The 17,642-nt window shown below is 35.3% G+C and overlaps 1 protein-coding gene across 2 annotated transcripts; it reads left to right on the top strand.

The window, feature by feature from the left end:
* Positions 1-250: 250 nt before the first annotated feature.
* Positions 251-16,116, top strand: LOC145642034 (copper-transporting ATPase PAA2, chloroplastic-like). 2 transcript variants are annotated; one of them, XM_081693105.1, is made up of 17 exons: positions 251-975; positions 1,091-1,168; positions 2,865-2,962; positions 3,071-3,124; positions 3,866-3,952; positions 5,210-5,374; positions 5,550-5,660; positions 6,281-6,349; positions 7,271-7,380; positions 8,935-9,040; positions 11,676-11,742; positions 11,864-11,893; positions 12,073-12,520; positions 13,451-13,625; positions 13,902-14,033; positions 14,369-14,519; positions 15,683-16,116. In XM_081693105.1, exons 1-17 carry the CDS (start codon positions 345-347, stop codon positions 15,796-15,798), a joined length of 2,628 nt encoding a protein of 875 aa, XP_081549231.1. In that variant the 5' UTR covers positions 251-344; the 3' UTR covers positions 15,799-16,116. The 2 variants fall into 2 exon arrangements, with proteins under 2 accessions (XP_081549231.1, XP_081549230.1); XM_081693104.1 differs by having other exon boundaries at positions 11,864-11,943; positions 12,069-12,520.
* The last annotated feature ends 1,526 nt before the right edge of the window (positions 16,117-17,642 follow it).

Raw genomic sequence — 17,642 nt, 5'->3', positions numbered from 1 at the left:
TACGTGCACGTACTACTCTTATTAGTTGTTGAGTCAACCCGGTCGTTAACCTGTTATACTCGTTTTACAATAAAATCATATCTTATCTTAAAAAATTAAAGACATAATTACATAAACAACACCCCATTTTTCACATGCAGACAAAATAATCCAAAAACATGCAATGACTGTACAACACGTGTCAAACCCACCTTCTTCTTCAACCTCAAATATTAAAATTTAAAAAAATAAAAAAAAACTAGCGCCTTAAAATTTCTCTCTCCTCCATTTCCAACATCTTATCTACCTCTACTCCCGCCATTGTCAACGCTCATCACTTTCTCTCTCCTCTCGAAGCTCTATCAATGGCGGCCAACCTACTCAAACTCTCACTTTCTCTCTCCACCTCTTTCCCCGCCGCAACCACCTCTCGCCGCCGCTACATCCGCCGATCTCACTCCCCTATTCTCTCTCCTCTCCCGCACAATCCTTCTCTCCGCCGTCGCCGGAACCCTAATTTTGTCGTAGCAAAGGCTGTCGAGTTAAATTTTCCGACATCAAACTCAACTTCGTCGCCGGAGAATCAAGTTCCGGCGGAATCCTCGTTTCTACTCGATGTCGGCGGGATGATGTGCGGCGGTTGTGTAACTCGCGTGAAGAAATTGCTCGTTGCTGACGATCGCGTGGAGTCTGCGGTGGTGAATATGTTGACGGAAACTGCTGCGGTGAGGCTGAAATCGGAGGTTTCCGGCGGTGAATTTGTGGCGGAGGAGTTGGCGAAGAGGTTGGAAGAGTGTGGATTTGAGGCGAAGAAGAGAGTTCCTGGTAATGGAGTAGGAGAGAGAGTGAAGAAATGGAAGGAAATGGCGGCGAAAAAAGAGGAATTGGTTGAGAAGAGTAGAAATCGAGTGATTTTTGCTTGGACTTTAGTTGCTCTTTGTTGTGGTTCTCATACTAGTCATATCTTACATTCTCTTGGAATTCATGTTGCTCATGGTATATTTGTTATAATTTAATTGATTTAATTTGAGTTTGATGTCTATAAATGCAACATTATGTTATTGAATAATTTGTGAAATTATGATTCTAATTTTGTGTTTTGGGGATGCAGGAGGAATCTGGGATGTGCTGCATAATTCATATGTGAAGGGTGGTTTAGCTTTGGGAGCTTTGCTGGGACCGGGAAGAGGTTTGTGTTTTCGCCTTTCTATCATTTCTTTTTTCGAGAAAAATTTAGATTTCTTTGCTGATATTTAAATTTGATGAAAGAATATATAGGATGTAATGCATACTTAAGATATCGTGAAGTTTGTTTCTCCATTGTAGAACTTTAAATTAGTGCTTTTTGCACAAATGGACTATTAGTTTATTAGATTATGGCATTATGTTTGAAATTCTTTGTAGTGTGTTCATTGTTTCACTCATTGAACTTAAGGCAGTTGATACAAGTTGGTGCCAAATTTCTAAATTCTTTTGGGTTGCGTTTGGATACAAGTAATTAATTTCAAATGATTCATTTCAAATCTAGAATTTCAAATCATAGAATTCAATTCCAAAATATATGTTTGGGAAACATTCGAATTTCAATTCTATGATTTCAAATTCTAAATGGTGTTTGGAGGTGAGTAGAATTTGTGAAGTAAATCTGGAAATTTATGACTGATTTATCTACATTAATCAATGGTTAACTAATTGAATGACAACAACACATGCATCAACTTCTTTGATAATCAATCAATCATCAAATCATACAATAATGTCATCAGAAACTACAACTAGGTGCTCAAAAAAAATTTGGGAAAAAAGTGACGATAATCCAATTTTTAATCAAAACCATTGAAATTTTCCTAAAAATTTTGTAAACTAAATTCAAAGTTTGAAAGCTCTTTACCCTCTTTTGTTAACAAATTCGTACAAGTACTTTTTTTTAAATTTATGTCTTAACCTAATTTTTGCCCCAATTTGATTATTTGAATTGAAAAAAAAATTGAATGTAAAATCATCAAATCAATGCTTTGATACTTGTAGTTTGCTTTAAATCTACCAAAAACAGCTTGTGAATACAAAATTTGTTGTCAAATCTACCAAAAACAGCTTGTGAGTGGTTGTAGTATTGGAGGATAGAGAGAGAAAGTTGTGGTTGTTGGAGCTTTGGAGGAGAGAGAAGGGAAAGTATGCACGAAAGGAAATTGAAATGACATGTATTAAGTTGGAATTTTAAATTCATCAAACTTGACTGATTTTGTAATTGACTTGGATTTGGGCCAAATACAAATCCAACTGTTTGCATTATCCAAACAAGACAATTGACCCAATTCCTGGATTTGAAATGAAAACCTTAAATCCAAACAAGCCATTGTATTATTTGAGTTTTTTGAATTGAGCTAATGTATAAAGCTTGGCAAGATGATAACTGGAATATTGTCCTGAACTAGTGAAGATTGAAAACTCCAGCTTCCTAAATTTCTTAGTTGTAGCTTTTTCATCCTTGCTTCAGTTGCTTGTGTTACACTGTCAACTTGCCTTGATCTCTAGCCCAACTTAGGACCTTGGGAGTTGGGACATTATATCAAGTATGAGAAAAGGTGGTTGTGAGATCTTTCAAAGTGAAGTATCTAATGTGAGTGGTATTATTGTATGTATTATACGAAGTAGTTGAATATAAGCATCTTTGCTCTGCTGAAGTTAGCACGACCCTCCATGGCACTTTTACTGCTTCTTATCGTCTCTAGTTATTCCATTTGCATAATTGCATGGTTAAATTTTGTAAGCTACTTAACAGTTCTAGTATGTGACACATTCTCTTTTTTGATATTTTGAAATAAAGTACTGTAGATCAATTTTGTTAAGAATTGAAGATTGACATTGTGTACTTCTTGTATCAGATTTGCTGTTTGATGGTATCAAGGCATTTGCCAAGGGTTCTCCTAACATGAATTCTCTAGTAGGATTTGGATCAGTTGCTGCTTTTATCTTGAGTGCTGTAAGACTGTTTTATCAATGAGAATTCTTACATGTCAATGCATTAATTTTGAATTATTTATCTGCTATTTTGTTAATATTGTATATTAATTTTCTTTCCCTTGCCCAGGTCTCACTTGTCAGCCCTGAACTTGAGTGGAATGCTTCATTCTTTGATGAACCGGTGAGTTATCACATTTACAATTACAAAGTTGTTATGATTTTCTTCTGCAATTTTCTCATTTATTTTTGAGGTCACTCAGCTGGCCACATTATATATTATAATGATGTTAAAACTAACTAATGTCTTTTGATGTCTTCTTATTCAGTAGTACTTTGTATAATCTAATGCTATTATATTTAGGAATTCCTTTAGATCTGTTAGCAAATCAGACATAACCAAGCACGATATGTCAATATATATGACTATTGACTATCATCTCCTCCCATGATATAATGGATTTTATCACGATATAATTATTAGATGATTAAAAAATGATTAATTACAAAAATTATCATATTCTACCAATGGTATATGAGGGGTCAGTGTTTCATGGAAAATTGTCTCCCATTTCCATGATATAATGGATTTTACTTCTTGTAGATGATATGTTAAGAACAAGAATTTTGTGCATCTTGGAAACTTCCCCTGTCCCTCCAAAGAAAGGACATAAATAAGAGAGTAAAGAAAAAAAGGGATAGTGTTTGATGTATGAAGGGTTTTAGGTTTCTTGAGATTTTTTTTTTTTTTTTTTGGTATATAAATTATGAAAGTGATGCTCAACATTTTAATCAATCTTTTGTTAATTCCTCCTCTCAGTCCTTTTTTTTGGGTGTCTTTTAAGTTTTAATTATACTTTTATTACTGATGCATGAAGGAAAGTGGTACATTTCTCATATGGTGACATTGGCTTTTAGTATGCAGGTCATGCTTCTTGGTTTTGTGCTTCTTGGTCGTTCTTTGGAAGAAAGGGCAAGGATCAAAGCCTCTAGTGACATGAACGAACTTTTAGTAAGTGTTATGCTTAATATCTAGTGGCTCTTTTAAATGTTTTATCATGTAAATTCGCTTGAGAAGCTCAGCTACAATATTTACTTGAAACATCTTGACAGAACATATATAGTTCATTCTTTGCATCCATGATTCCATCCTTTACTTTGTAATAAGTTCTACTGCATCTCAACTTCATTTCTGTAATGGCTGTATTAAATGCTGTATGGGTGGCGACTGGAGAGGGCTGTGGGTCGTATTTTATAATGCAAAGCAATTTTATTTGGAGGCTCGCTGTACAATTAGGAAAAGGCCTGAAACAATGTAGCATTATCTATTCTCTCTTTTCTTATGTCGGCCCGGGTTTTTATTTATGTGCTGAATGAGAGTATCATACATTATGAGTCTTAGTTATTTTCTTTTCCCTGATTAGAGACGTGGTGGTTTTAGATTCTTTTTTTAGAAGTCTACGAAGGTGCAGTTTTTGTGCTGCTAATTATGGTATTCTACGAGATCGTGGGATTGATAGCTATAGAGCTTTTTCCCAGAACTTGTTAGTTCTTTGGATTCTTTTTTGCCTCGCTTATGTTCTTTCGCGCTTTCTGTTGATCAAGAAAGGGTGAGTCTCAGTCTTAGGCACAATATTTTACAAAGACCCTGTCATTGGAAGCAAATTAAGCAAGGGATTAGCTCTGTTAGTTGATGGTTTCTAAAAAATTATTAAACGTATATCATACTCAGTAATCAGCACCAACCAACTTTCCTCTGCTAGCACTAAGTTGACACCATATATAACAATCTAAAACACCTTGTATCCGTTATACCTTTATCCCTGACATAATATTGTTATGATTGCTTTACTTCAAAAATAGGATACAGTGAGTATTTACACAAAAGTGGTTGGTTTATTGCAAAAATTTGGCATATTATTTGAGATATACTTCATTCTATATCACACCTTTTACTGGAAGAAATCAAAGCAAAGTATGTTTTCCACACTTCAATAATAGGATAGAATTTAGTTGGTAAGATACAAGCTTTATGGGACCTTTTAACTTGTGCTATATCCTAATTGTTCTTGTAGCCAATATTTCTAGACATCTTAAGAAGTGAGCGATAATCATAATTGACTTTAAACTTTCATGTGATGGTTTTGTATGTTGATTGTATCATTGAATCTCAATGAGTGAGAGCTTAAGTGGCATTCTTTAGCTCCACAAATCCTATCTGTTTTAGACATCGATCATATCTTGACAAATTATGAATTTTATGTTGCAGTCTTTAATATCTACTCAAGCTCGACTTGTCATCACTTCCTCAGAGAGTGATTTGTCTGCCAACGAAGTGCTGGCCTCTGATGCCATTTGTATTGAAGTTCCTACTGATGACATTCGAGTTGGTGATACTGTGTTGGTTTTACCTGGAGAAACCGTACCTGTGGATGTAAGCCTATTATCTTATTGTTCGGAACTCTTTTGCTTCCTACTCAGTCCATTAAGGTGCAGTGTATCTGCTGGCGTATTTTGACATTTCTGCTTTTAAAATGTATGTCTGTGTAAAGAAAATAATTGTTGGCATGCATAATGATGATTTGGCTATGCAATTATATGTGTTCCAGGGAAAGGTAATTGCTGGAAGAAGTGTTGTGGATGAATCTATGCTTACTGGAGAATCTCTTCCTGTATTCAAGGAGGCAGGGCTTTTTGTGTCCGCTGGGACAATAAATTGGGTATGAAATTTATGCAATTAATGCTTTTCTAGTACTGTGATTATCACAAATGGTTGTGTCTGATTTCCCCTGAAATTTTATATGACATCCTGCACCTAGATTAGTATTGGTCCTCCAGAATCTTTGATGAGCCATTTGTATTGGCCTTCTGTTAGAGGGGACAGGCTGTGTAAAATGCAAATGAGCATAATGTGAAGATTACTATTCCTAAAACCAATTTAACTTATTGTATCGCCTGGAATATATACAAAGTGATACCATTACAGATTTACTTTAGTGCTTACAATGATGTTCCTGCCTAGGATGAAAGAGAAGAGTGTGATACTGTATGTTTTTGGCCCTAAACCTAATGATGTTTTACATGTACCCATGACTATCAAGACAGCTAACAGACAAGGGTTGGCTGGGACTACGGCAACTCGAGTCGTCTTAGGTTCACTTAAGAAATAACTAAATAGTTCTCATAATATTTTTTTCACTGCTGCGTGTTGCAGACATATGTATTTGTTGATGTTTCTTATTAGAAATAGAAGCATTTTCAGGGCAAAGCAAAAATAAATTATATCCTTCTCTTTTTTATTTACTTTTTTTCTTTTTTCTTTTCTTTTTTTTTTTCCCAGGATGGTCCGATAAGGATAGAAGCTACTTCCACAGGCTCCAACTCTACTATATCCAAAATTATTCACATGGTATGTAAATATGTAATTTACCATTTTGCATCCTTTAAACATATGCTTCCTCCAGTTCAATATGATTGCACCATTTCTAAATGGCACTTTATGTAAAAAAGATGAAAGCAAATGTTAAAAAGGCAACAATACCCTCCTTAGGGTGAGTAAAGAGATGGGAATGGGGTCATGAAATATTTGAAGGACAATATGATTGTTTTTAGTCATAATATTCCTACCAAATAAGATAACGGTGATTATTATGTAATTTCCGAAAAAGGAATATGGTTCAATTTTATTGCAATCGTCGAAGTATCGAATAAGCAAGAAGCAGTGACTCTCCATAAATGTGATCTATTCTGTTTTCTTTTTTGCCAACAGTGTAAAACATCTTTACTTTCTAGTTCTTAGCTAATAGAATGATTATAGTTTTTGATATATCTCACACATACATACTCACTTGTACACACATGTGAAATTACTGTGATGAAGCTGCCAGCTTGCAAGAAAATTAAATTATTTGAAACCATAGTCATCTAAATTTCATGGCATAAGATCACATTCAAATAACTAAGTTTTTACATATTCATAATCTTTAATGCATGATCACTAGCTATATCTGTCGATCTGTCATTAATGTGAAATGTTAAAATGAAACTTGCCGACTTGAGTCTTCCTAATCTGGTGCATCCCATATTGCCTTATCTCTAACCCCATAAATAGTAATGTAGTAGTGGGAGCGGTTGCACCTGCAGGAATCGACTTGAAAATTTCTTTGCATAAATATCATGATCAGCATGTAATAGTTTAGGAACTTTCATGTGATGTAAATAAATTTGTTCATGGTTTATTATCAATAACTCAGGTTTCCTAATTTTCATATAATTCTGAGGGGAACATTTTTTTTATTTATTATGTTTTTATATGGCTTTGTATTTTCAGGTTGAAGATGCCCAAAGTAATGAAGCACCAATACAAAGGCTTGCAGATTCAATTGCTGGACCATTTGTCTACAGTGTGATGGCTTTTTCTCTGATGACATTTGCCTTTTGGTATGTCACTAGTTTTTAGAACTGGTTTAAATGATACATCTGAACCTTTTCAAATTAAAAAGTGTGTCTGGCGCAAAGGTGGTACTAAAGGCGTGTGCCTATGTGCTTTTTTCCAGGCTTCAGACACAGAAATTTTTGCGCCTTATGCTGTAAGGTGTCAATAGCTGATGTGTAAGATAGTTTTAAAAAAAGAAACCACGTGACTTTACTACAATGAACAATCAGATCTACTTTATAATTAGAGGAGAAAGAAAACCCATATTCCCCAATTTCATTCAAAGAACCCTAGCTATTGGTCACATTGCCCTTTCACCTTTTCTCATAATTCTTTTTAACAGAAATTAAATTTTTTTTATATTTTTTATATTTTTATTATATTTAAAGTGTGCCTTCGCCTTGGCTCTAGGCTCCAAGGACGTTTGCACCTTGGTGCGCCTCAAACTAAGCATATGCATGAGGGACTACTCGTGGTCAATGTGGGGGTGGTGAGTGATGATATACCATACTGTAGCTACCTAGTATTACCCCATATTCTACGAGTTTCTTGCTAGACTGTAGAATAGAGCTGTTTGGGGTCTCAACTCACTCATGCAAGTGATGCAACCTTACCCATTGAATTGTGAAAAAGCCTTTTGTGATGCTTTTGATGAGCATAGAGTCAAAACCAAAATTTTTTGAAACAGTGGCTTTCTTAAATAAATCAAATCTAAACAAATTTGGATATTGAGCCAATTGAGGTTGTTTTCCGTGACAAATGTCATACCGACCAGAACCCTTGAACTATTGACCCACACTCTTTACCTTGAAGCCAACCAAGGACTTGACATATGTAAAATCATACACCTTGAGAAGAAGAGATCTTTTTGTTCCACCATCCAAGGTTCCTAGCTCTGTATATGAGCTCAATGATGATCTTACACTATGCCATTATTGTCTTCTCATCTTCATTGGCAAACCTCTAAAGCCACTTTGCCTTTGGACCTTTATTCACCAAATAGAAGGACTTGATGCCAAAACCTTGCTTTGGTGGACAAATCAACATACAACTTCCAACTTGATCCAATGGAAACCCTATCAAAATCATTGATCTCCTATAGGAAGTTCAGTTCAATAATTACAGCTTTGAAGCCCCTCTAGGCAGGATAGTGAACATGGACATATGTCAATAAGGAAGCTGAAAAGTGTAAAACTCAATGTAAATCTACCCCTCACGACAAAAGGCTGCAAGTCTTTTTTGGATTCTCTCAGTAATAGAATCCATGACAAAAATGCACTTGAAAGGTGCACAATAAGGAAGACACAAATTAGTTAAGGAAAAAATTCCACCGCACAACCTATAAAGTCAGCTGTAGAGTCCAAATTCAAACATCGCCAACTTGAAATAGCACTGTCTACTACTGAAAGTTAGCCCTTAAGCCTGCAGACTGCAGTACTTTTGAAATTCAGTAGAGCACGTGTCAAGTAAACCAATTTATTGTCGTCAAGTCTGCAAACAAAATTTTATCATCTCCAGTAAAGAGTTGTTATATTTTTATTGCTTGTTGACTTTTGTAGGTCATCAATTGGGACAAAATTATTCCCTGATGTCTTGCTGAATGACATTGCTGGTCCTGAGGGTAGTACTTTGATCTTAAGCTTGAAGCTGGCTGTAGATGTGTTGGTAAGTAACAACACTCAATTTGACCTATACTAAGAAAGAAAATTATGCTTATGGTCATTTAATTTCTCCATCTAAGGTGATTTAGACAGAAAATAGGATGTATTATAAGGTTAACGTAACCAAGCAAATTATACTGTCATATACAATTTGTCTTTTCTTTTAATAGATTTTTTCAGTAGAATATATGCCCCAATCTGACATGCTATAACTCTATAAGTGTATATATGCTTGCATCTCCCTTTTTATTTTGTGCGCAATATACAAAAAGAAGTCTGTAGTACAACTACACATACTACTCCACTGATAATTATTGAAATTTTTTGTTAGATTTTTGTACTCCACACATCTGTTGATCATTCCTGAGAATTTTGTAAGATTTTTTACTCCACACATCTGTTTCCAGATAGTATACATTCCAAAGTGTGATAAATATGATTTCTTTTGCCCTCTGTGTACTTCATGAATTTTCTATTGGTATTTAGACAATTGAATTAATCTAGTTATCCGTTTGGGATTTCCATCAATTGACTTTTCTTTGATCCTCATGCCTTTTCCTTTCTTGTTCTGCATGCTACCTCAGTCATCTTCCCATTTTATCTATCTTATCTCTTAATTGGGCAGTTTTTCCTATCATCTGTCACTGAAGTCAAGACCCTGCCTTTTCCTTTCTTCTTTTGTGGGGATGGGCAGTGACAAGGGTGTATAAAATCTTGCTGATGCAAGCTGAATCATTGAATTGTACACTCCTGCCAACTAAGTGGATGCATAACCATCATGTGGCCCCATGGAAGCATGCATGACTAATAAAAAACTGAGGATTTAGGAACATGCCTTTTGTTGTCCATTATTGTTCTATCAAACACCAAAAACATACAATAGTAATTGAAATACCAGCCTTCGCAATCAGAATATCTTAACTCATACTTGACTTCTTTCTCCCACCTTTTAGGAAGAAAATTTTAATGTGCAAAGAGCTTACGTAATAAGATGCGCTTTCATCAAATATGTGCTCCTTCAGGAGACTCTCAGCAGCATCTCTCTCAAGACAGTATCCATTGATTAGTTTTTCAAAAAGCAATGTTTCTTTTGAATTGATCATTGTAAATGGTGTTAGTGAACTTAACTTTTAATTAAAACCTTTGAATATTGTCAAAATGTTTAGTAGATAAGTATTTGCTCTTCACTTAAGTGAGAATCATGTGTCGTACTGTTATACAATCAATCCCTATGAGCTATGACAAACTTTTCTTATACAGTCCCAGTACAATATTTCTATCTGATAACAACTAGGTCATCACATGAAACACATCTCAAGTTCCATTGTTGATCTATCATTAAATGTGTTTGGTAAATAGCTAGTAAAATGATATTATCCATTTTGGGTACCCAAAGTTAGGCTTAATTTCACTTTGGTGACCTCTATTTTTTATATTCTCGTTTTGATTAATTGAGGCTCATAACCTCCACCAAAGCAGAACTAATACCAGCAATCACTGACATGAACAAAACAATACGTTGACCAAAGTAGGTAGCCTTTTAAATTTTTTGATTCTTGATATTTTTTCTCTTAAAAAACCATCCCTCTTTATCTATATTCTAAATTCTAGTTATTACACCTTATAAGCAATTTATTGATATGTTTTGAATCAATCATACGAAGTATATGTTTTTCGGCCGTTGGATCAAAATTAATGTATCTTTGCAAGCTGCTGCAAATCCACCTGCTTTGATTGTGCTCAACATGTCAGCAAATTAATAGAGGTATTGATTCTTTATATGATGGAGGAGGTCACCAAAGTGAAATTTTGCCTATTCTAGGGTATTCAAGGTGGAAATCTTCCCTATTAATGTATTAATATGTCCTTTCTTTCATTCTTTTCTTTTCCCCTTTCATCTCCACTTCTTAGCAGCCTTTATCTATCTATATCTTCTTAGTGACCAGCAGTAATCTTTCTCTCTATATCTCTTATTTTCTTCGCTGATGAATATCAGCTCTGCCAAAGCTAAATCATCCCTCCCCTTTTTAGTTACCAATAGACTGATTAGTTAAGCTTTACCATCTGACTTGCTCTGTCACAATTGTGTCTTCGTTCTGCATAATACCAAATTTTATAGCCTGTTTATAGGCAGTAAAACTAGTTATGATTGGTAAGTGATTTCCTATAACTTTGCAAAGGAATAGTTTTTGCCGATATTCAAGATAATGTAACATTGCAAATTTGCTACTCCACTCCAAAATTATGTGTTTCTTTTTCGTTAATTTCCATCACTTTGTTAGATATGGGCCTTGTAGCATTAAATGCCAATGGAAATTTTTAGAAAAAGCAAATATATCTGGGGTGGAGTAATATCATGAAACTTGGCATGCGACTTTCCCTGCAAAAGCACACACAACCCCATTATCATTTAACTTATTTATCACAGCTTATCAAAGAGCTATTTTATGCCCTCTTGAACAATCTTGGATTTTTTATATTTTTTTATATTTTTTTTATGAGAACAATCTTGGATAGTTATGTTAACTTAAAGAATACTGGTGGCATGCATGGTAACCTGCCTCCCACTCCCCAGGCGATGACAACTATTTATTTACATATATATCATGAACTTAAGCTAATATCTCTCTCACACACAGGTGGTCTCCTGCCCCTGTGCTTTAGGCCTTGCCACACCCACAGCAATTCTAGTTGGCACTTCCATAGGTAAGTAACTTTGGTCTTGCTATTCTTTCTGCATAGTCCGACATTTTAAAATCCCATATATTCAAACTTTGTAAATAATCAAAAATAATTTCTCTTTCTAAAGCGTTTTCTTGATTATCAGGAGCAAGACAAGGACTTCTTTTAAGAGGAGGTGATGTGCTAGAACGCTTGGCTGGCATAGATTATATGGCTTTTGACAAGGTTTAATATATGTATTCAGTCATGCTCTTTGCTGACTATTTGAACTTGTTTGCAGAGCTGAGTTTAATTATCGTCGAGTATCTGAGAAAGTTAATCTGCTAATTAATTATTGTGCATGTGTTTAGACAGGAACCCTCACAGAAGGAAAGCCTACTGTATCAGCTGTGGCTTCATTGGCTTATAATAGTTCAGAAATTCTCCAGCTTGCTGCTGCTGTAGAGAAAACAACATCACATCCGCTTGCAAATGCTATTTTGAGTAAAGCAGAATCATATGGATTGCAGATTCCATCCACAAGTAGACAATTAACAGAACCAGGTTTTGGAACATTAGCTGAAGTAGATGGACGTTTGGTTGCAGTAGGTGCTTTGGAATGGGTTCGTGAACGTTTTGAAACGAAAAACCTCTCTGATATAACAGATTTGGAGCGTGCGTTGATGCTTGAGTCAGCTAAACCAACTTCATCACTGGATAAGTCAGAAACGGTGGTGTATGTTGGACGGGAAGGAGAGGGTGTAATTGGTGCTATTGCAATCTCTGACGCCTTGAGGCATGATGCTGTGGCTACTGTGGCAAGGTACTTCAATTTCTCTTTGAAGTGATTTGATAACTAAAATGGATGTCAATTCTTTTAAATTCTGTAGTTCTGTGCTAAAAAAAAGTATATTTTATGTCAAAATAGGGAGGCTTAGCAGACAGCTTATACAATGCAAGTTGTAGAATGGAAGTATCATTATTTCTCTTGATCACACATAACAGACACTTCATACTTCGTAGATTTATACAAGCATTTTTACATAAGGATATTTGGTTCCTACTCTTCCTAGTTTCGCATTAAACCTATGCAGGATACAGCTGCAGAGATTATCTCTATTGGACCTTCTCTCTCTCTGTAATTATAATTATGTATGAAGTATTGGAGTAGTACCAAATTTTGGAATTTTTGTGGAATACTACATGTGCGATGTGCTTAACAACATCTCATTTAGTCACTCTCAACTGGAGTTTAGCACCAAATTTACCATGCATTTATATTTCATTGCTCCATTCTTTTCTGCTAAAGCGCTTATTGCCTGATGGCCTTGCTTGCCCTAAACTAGGTAAATAAAATGGTGATATTTGACCATATAAATTAAGTGAATGAGCTTTTTTTGAGGTTAAAAATCTACAGTATGCTTAGCAAAAAATTTCTACCCCGGTTCTTGATTTTTGGATACCCTGGCTCTGTTGTGTTTCTAAAAGCAAACAGTAGCCATTTGGGTATGCTTTCAGAAACCATTTTGTTTTATTATATTTCTTTAGCTTTGCCAAATGCTTTGTTCGAATGTACTGCTTGCAACCCAATATGTAGTGATGTTCTTAGATTAGCTTGCATAAATATGGTTTGTTTACATTTCAACTATACCTCTCCCCAACATCCTTTCTCTATGATTCATTTACCTGCTTCAACAATTACTATAATAAGTTTACATACTAATGCTGGTTCTCTTTTCTTCCCGTTTTGAAGGCTTAAAGGGATGGGAATCAAACCCGTCCTCTTATCCGGTGACAGGGAAGAAGCAGTTGCAAAAGTCGCAAAAATCGTTGGAATAAGTCGTGAGTTTGTCGAGCCATCCCTGAATCCTCAGCGGAAATCTCAATTTATATCAGATATACAAGCTTCAGGACATTGTGTTGCTATGGTATCTAGCCTCCTCTTTGGATTCTCTAGCTGCTCATTAAGCCCAAATCTTGCAATCTTAGCTTCTGAATTTTTAGCCTTTTGCTTTTATGTAAAATTATCTACTTATGTCCACCTCGCTCGCTGAAAATTGGGAGATGGTTTTATGAGGCATGATTTTTTCTAGTTAGTCTTTGTTATTTTGCATCATGTTTCCTTGAGATCTGCAGTCCTTTGTATAACTTATTTTATGTTGCTTCCTTGCATGCTTTAATCCTAAACATCAAGTTCCTTGCAGGTTGGTGATGGTATAAATGACGCACCCTCTTTGGCACTTGCTGATGTTGGAATCGCTTTGAAAACTGGGTTACAAGAAAATGCTGCATCTGATGCTGCTTCCATTGTACTTCTTGGGAACAGGCTTTCACAGGTATCCTCTGCATGGAAATTCTAATTATGTAGTGTCTGCTGACACAAGTATTCAAGTGAATAACTGAAAATTGTGATAGACTGCTAAATATCTATTCTTGGAAGAACTTCTCTGGCACTAAGTTGTTTTTTTAAATTTGATATTTCTTCATAATCTCGTCACTGTCCATTAGCATCCCCCCATTGCCCCTCTTTTGGTCCTTCCTCATGATTGCCTGCGCAAGCTGACTGTCGCAGGCAATATCAGCTTCAAAACATTCCAGTTTATAGCTTTCAGCATCTCAAACTTTCTCGTGTTACTCTCTTTCTTTTCTTACTTACCCTTATTCATTGCAGGTTGTAGAAGCTGTTGATCTAGCTCGCGCAACTATGAGTAAAGTACATCAGAATTTATTGTGGGCAGTTGCATATAATGTTGTTACAATTCCAGTAGCTGCTGGTGTACTGCTTCCCCATTTTGATTTTGCTATGACACCTTCTCTATCAGGTATAGTTACATGACAACTGAGATACCTGGATTGGTGGTAAAGTTTTGTATTAAAAATTACGTCCTCACGGGTAGCTAGGTCCTATATATGGGATGGGAAGGTTCGGTTTCTTCCTTTGATCATAAAGGAGGAAAGATTAGAGGGGGGTCAGCTTCTTCCTCTTGTGTGAGCATGGAGTGACAAACAGTTCTTTTATAATTATGTGTAACTTGGTATATTGAGTCCCTTACCTTAATGTTATACAATACCATTACCTATAAGAATCTTCCTTCTAGAGCAGGGCAAGGAATAGGAGGAAAGTGCTCAGATGCACACAGCCTTGTAGAATTGTAAAGCCCTCTAAAGTTTCAAAGAAATTCATTCTTTCTACACCCTTATTCTGAAGGCAACTCTTTTGTTAAACACCTAATACTAAGACAGTTTAGTGAGGAATTACTAAAATATATTTAGTTCATTGTACTGTAAGCCTGTAAGGTACATTTCAATGCAACCTTACTTAGGAACAATAAAATATGCTTTTCTGCTAAACTGCATAACATATTGCTTGCTTTATACGAAGCTCAGCTCCAATCAGTTCAGTTCAGTTCCTAATTTCCTTCTCTCACAAACAATTCATTTCAGCTCTATTTAGTTCAGCTGTTTTCGGTAAATTGGAATAGGCCCTCAGTTCTCATCACCCCAACTTTATGATTGAGGTAATCATGATGGGTAAACTCCTACTATCAGTAAAATGTCTGATGTTGATGATACTGGGTAAATGGAGCGAAAACCCAGCAACTGGATCATTATGACTTGTGTCATCATGTGAGAAGTCTTGAACCTTGGCCAGATTAACGATCAAGACACTAATTTTTTTTAGTCTTCTCTGTTTCTTTTTTCGTGTGTTATTAAGCGTTTACGAGTTGCTAAAAGTTGCTTTACAAGAACATGTTCAGCCTAACATTTTAAGTTTTACAAACGATATTCAGTTCTAGCTCTTAGGGGACCAACTCTTAATCTAACTAGAGTCCGCATTGATACGAAGGCATCCCAAACTACGCTTGAAGAGTTGAAGTAGCAAGTATTTGTCTGCCTATAGAAGCTTACTGATTGATTCTCGGTTGTTTTTTTTTTTTTTTTTTTTTTTTTTTTTTTTTTTTTTTTTTTTTTTTTTTTTAATCAGGTGGGCTCATGGCTTTGAGTTCAATTTTTGTGGTCTCCAATTCTCTTCTACTGCAGCTCCATGGTTCTGACAAAGAGAAGAAAGAACCTGCCTCAGGACTTCTGAAACAAGTCTGAAATTATTCATAGGGAATTCCCTTCTCATTTATAGAGATGATACCTTGACACAAAAAGGCACTATGCTCCACAGGCTGATAGGTGTCTTCTACGACAGGGTCACTGTTTTGGCACGAAACCTACACAGTCTACATTTGAAGAGATAATATCCCAATTAATCTTGTAAATCTGTATTAATCACCCCGGTTATATTGTAAATGTGTATCATATTCCTATGGTTGTAAGAAAGAGCATGTCTTCCCTGTAAAATGTATTTACATTGAACCCAGCTATTCTATTATTGGCAAAATTTTGTCCCGTGACATTTAATTTTTGTAATCCCTCCAAGCATCAGTCTCCCTCGCTGTTGATCTCTTTGTGTTCTCTCCCCATCAAGAGATAATTGCATAGTCCTTGAGTAACATTTCCACCTCAATAAAAAAAGATTACGAGCATTGGTTTGAGATCTTGCCATCATACCGTTAATTAACCTGTTCTTTGTCATCATTCTTTTTTACGCTTTTGATTGGATATTATCATATTAGGGTACAAGCGGGTGCCTTGGTGCTTAGTGTGAGAGGTGAAGCGAGGACAAGAGACATAATGAGGTAAGTATGAAAATGACCATTATACATGATTACATAGACATGCAAGTCGTCAGGTCTCTTTCTTGAGCATCATTGAGGGTCGCTTAGTAAATGTGGGGTTCATCCAATGTCTTCAAGATTTGGAAGTAATTGCATTTTCGGAGTTTTCGGACCTTACCGATTTCTCCGCATCACTCGGAGAAACTTATCGCTTATCCTTCTTTCATATATTTTATAGGTTTTGAAAGTAATACCGACTCATAAAATAGGAGTGGTGACATTAGAACTTAATAGGTAAATTTATGATATACGGAGTACTTATTTACGTAGTATTATTTTGTCATACGTGTGAGATGGTATAACAATAACTTATAAGTTTTGTATTAAGACTAGAATAGACCCGGTCTACAATAACTTATTGTAGACCCAACCTTCTAGTGTACCATACGAATGTGATTATATCATACGAAATGTGATTATATTATTACGAAAGTGATTATGTCATCTTGAAACTATTATGTAAATATATCACTCAAAAAGTGAATTTATCATTATAAAAAGTATCAAATAGTAAATTACATCATTCAAAAGATGATTTTTAAATTTTATCATCCTAAAGATAATTATATAATCTCATTAAATGGTTTAATATGAGATCAAAATATGACTCACAAAAAGATAATTATATCATCTAAAAAAGTGATTATATCATCCAGAATGTGATTATATTATTTGAAAGTGTCAAATTTTGGGTCTTCAATCATTTATTGTAGACCGGATCCGTACAAAACCAATTGTAAGTTTTGTACGGATTAAGGCTTGTTCTAGTACCTATTAACTTATTTCTTAAAAATTATATGTATCTATTAGTCTCATTACTCCTATATATCAAAAGTGGAGCATGTCCTAAACTCCTAAATTATAGGTTTTATCTAAACAACTCATGATGCAAAAATCTTCCTTTCATCTTTAATTTTACACATCAATCTTTTTTCTTTCTCTTTTAGAGGCCAACAATTCTACAATGCACATGAAAATATTGAGAGTGATAGTGGTGCCCGCTTCTTATTAACAAGTACACAACGTACATACGTATAAAATCGTGCACATTTACTGGCCTTCTTTATGCACACATTTTCAATTGACGCAAATACATCTAATAAGTCGTGCTAGTTTAATCATTCTCCCACAGTCCCCGTCCCAATTGTGTGGTGTATTGCATGCTAAGATTGCTAACTTCTCTCCGGCCACTTACTAAAAATACAACCTTCGCTTTGC

Source organism: Chenopodium album, chromosome 8 (assembly GCF_948465745.1).
Source record: "Chenopodium album chromosome 8, dcCheAlbu1.1, whole genome shotgun sequence".
Taxonomy (NCBI): domain Eukaryota; kingdom Viridiplantae; phylum Streptophyta; class Magnoliopsida; order Caryophyllales; family Amaranthaceae; genus Chenopodium; species Chenopodium album.
Note: the sequence above shows the minus strand (reverse complement) of the source record. Positions and strands in the feature narration are given on the sequence as shown.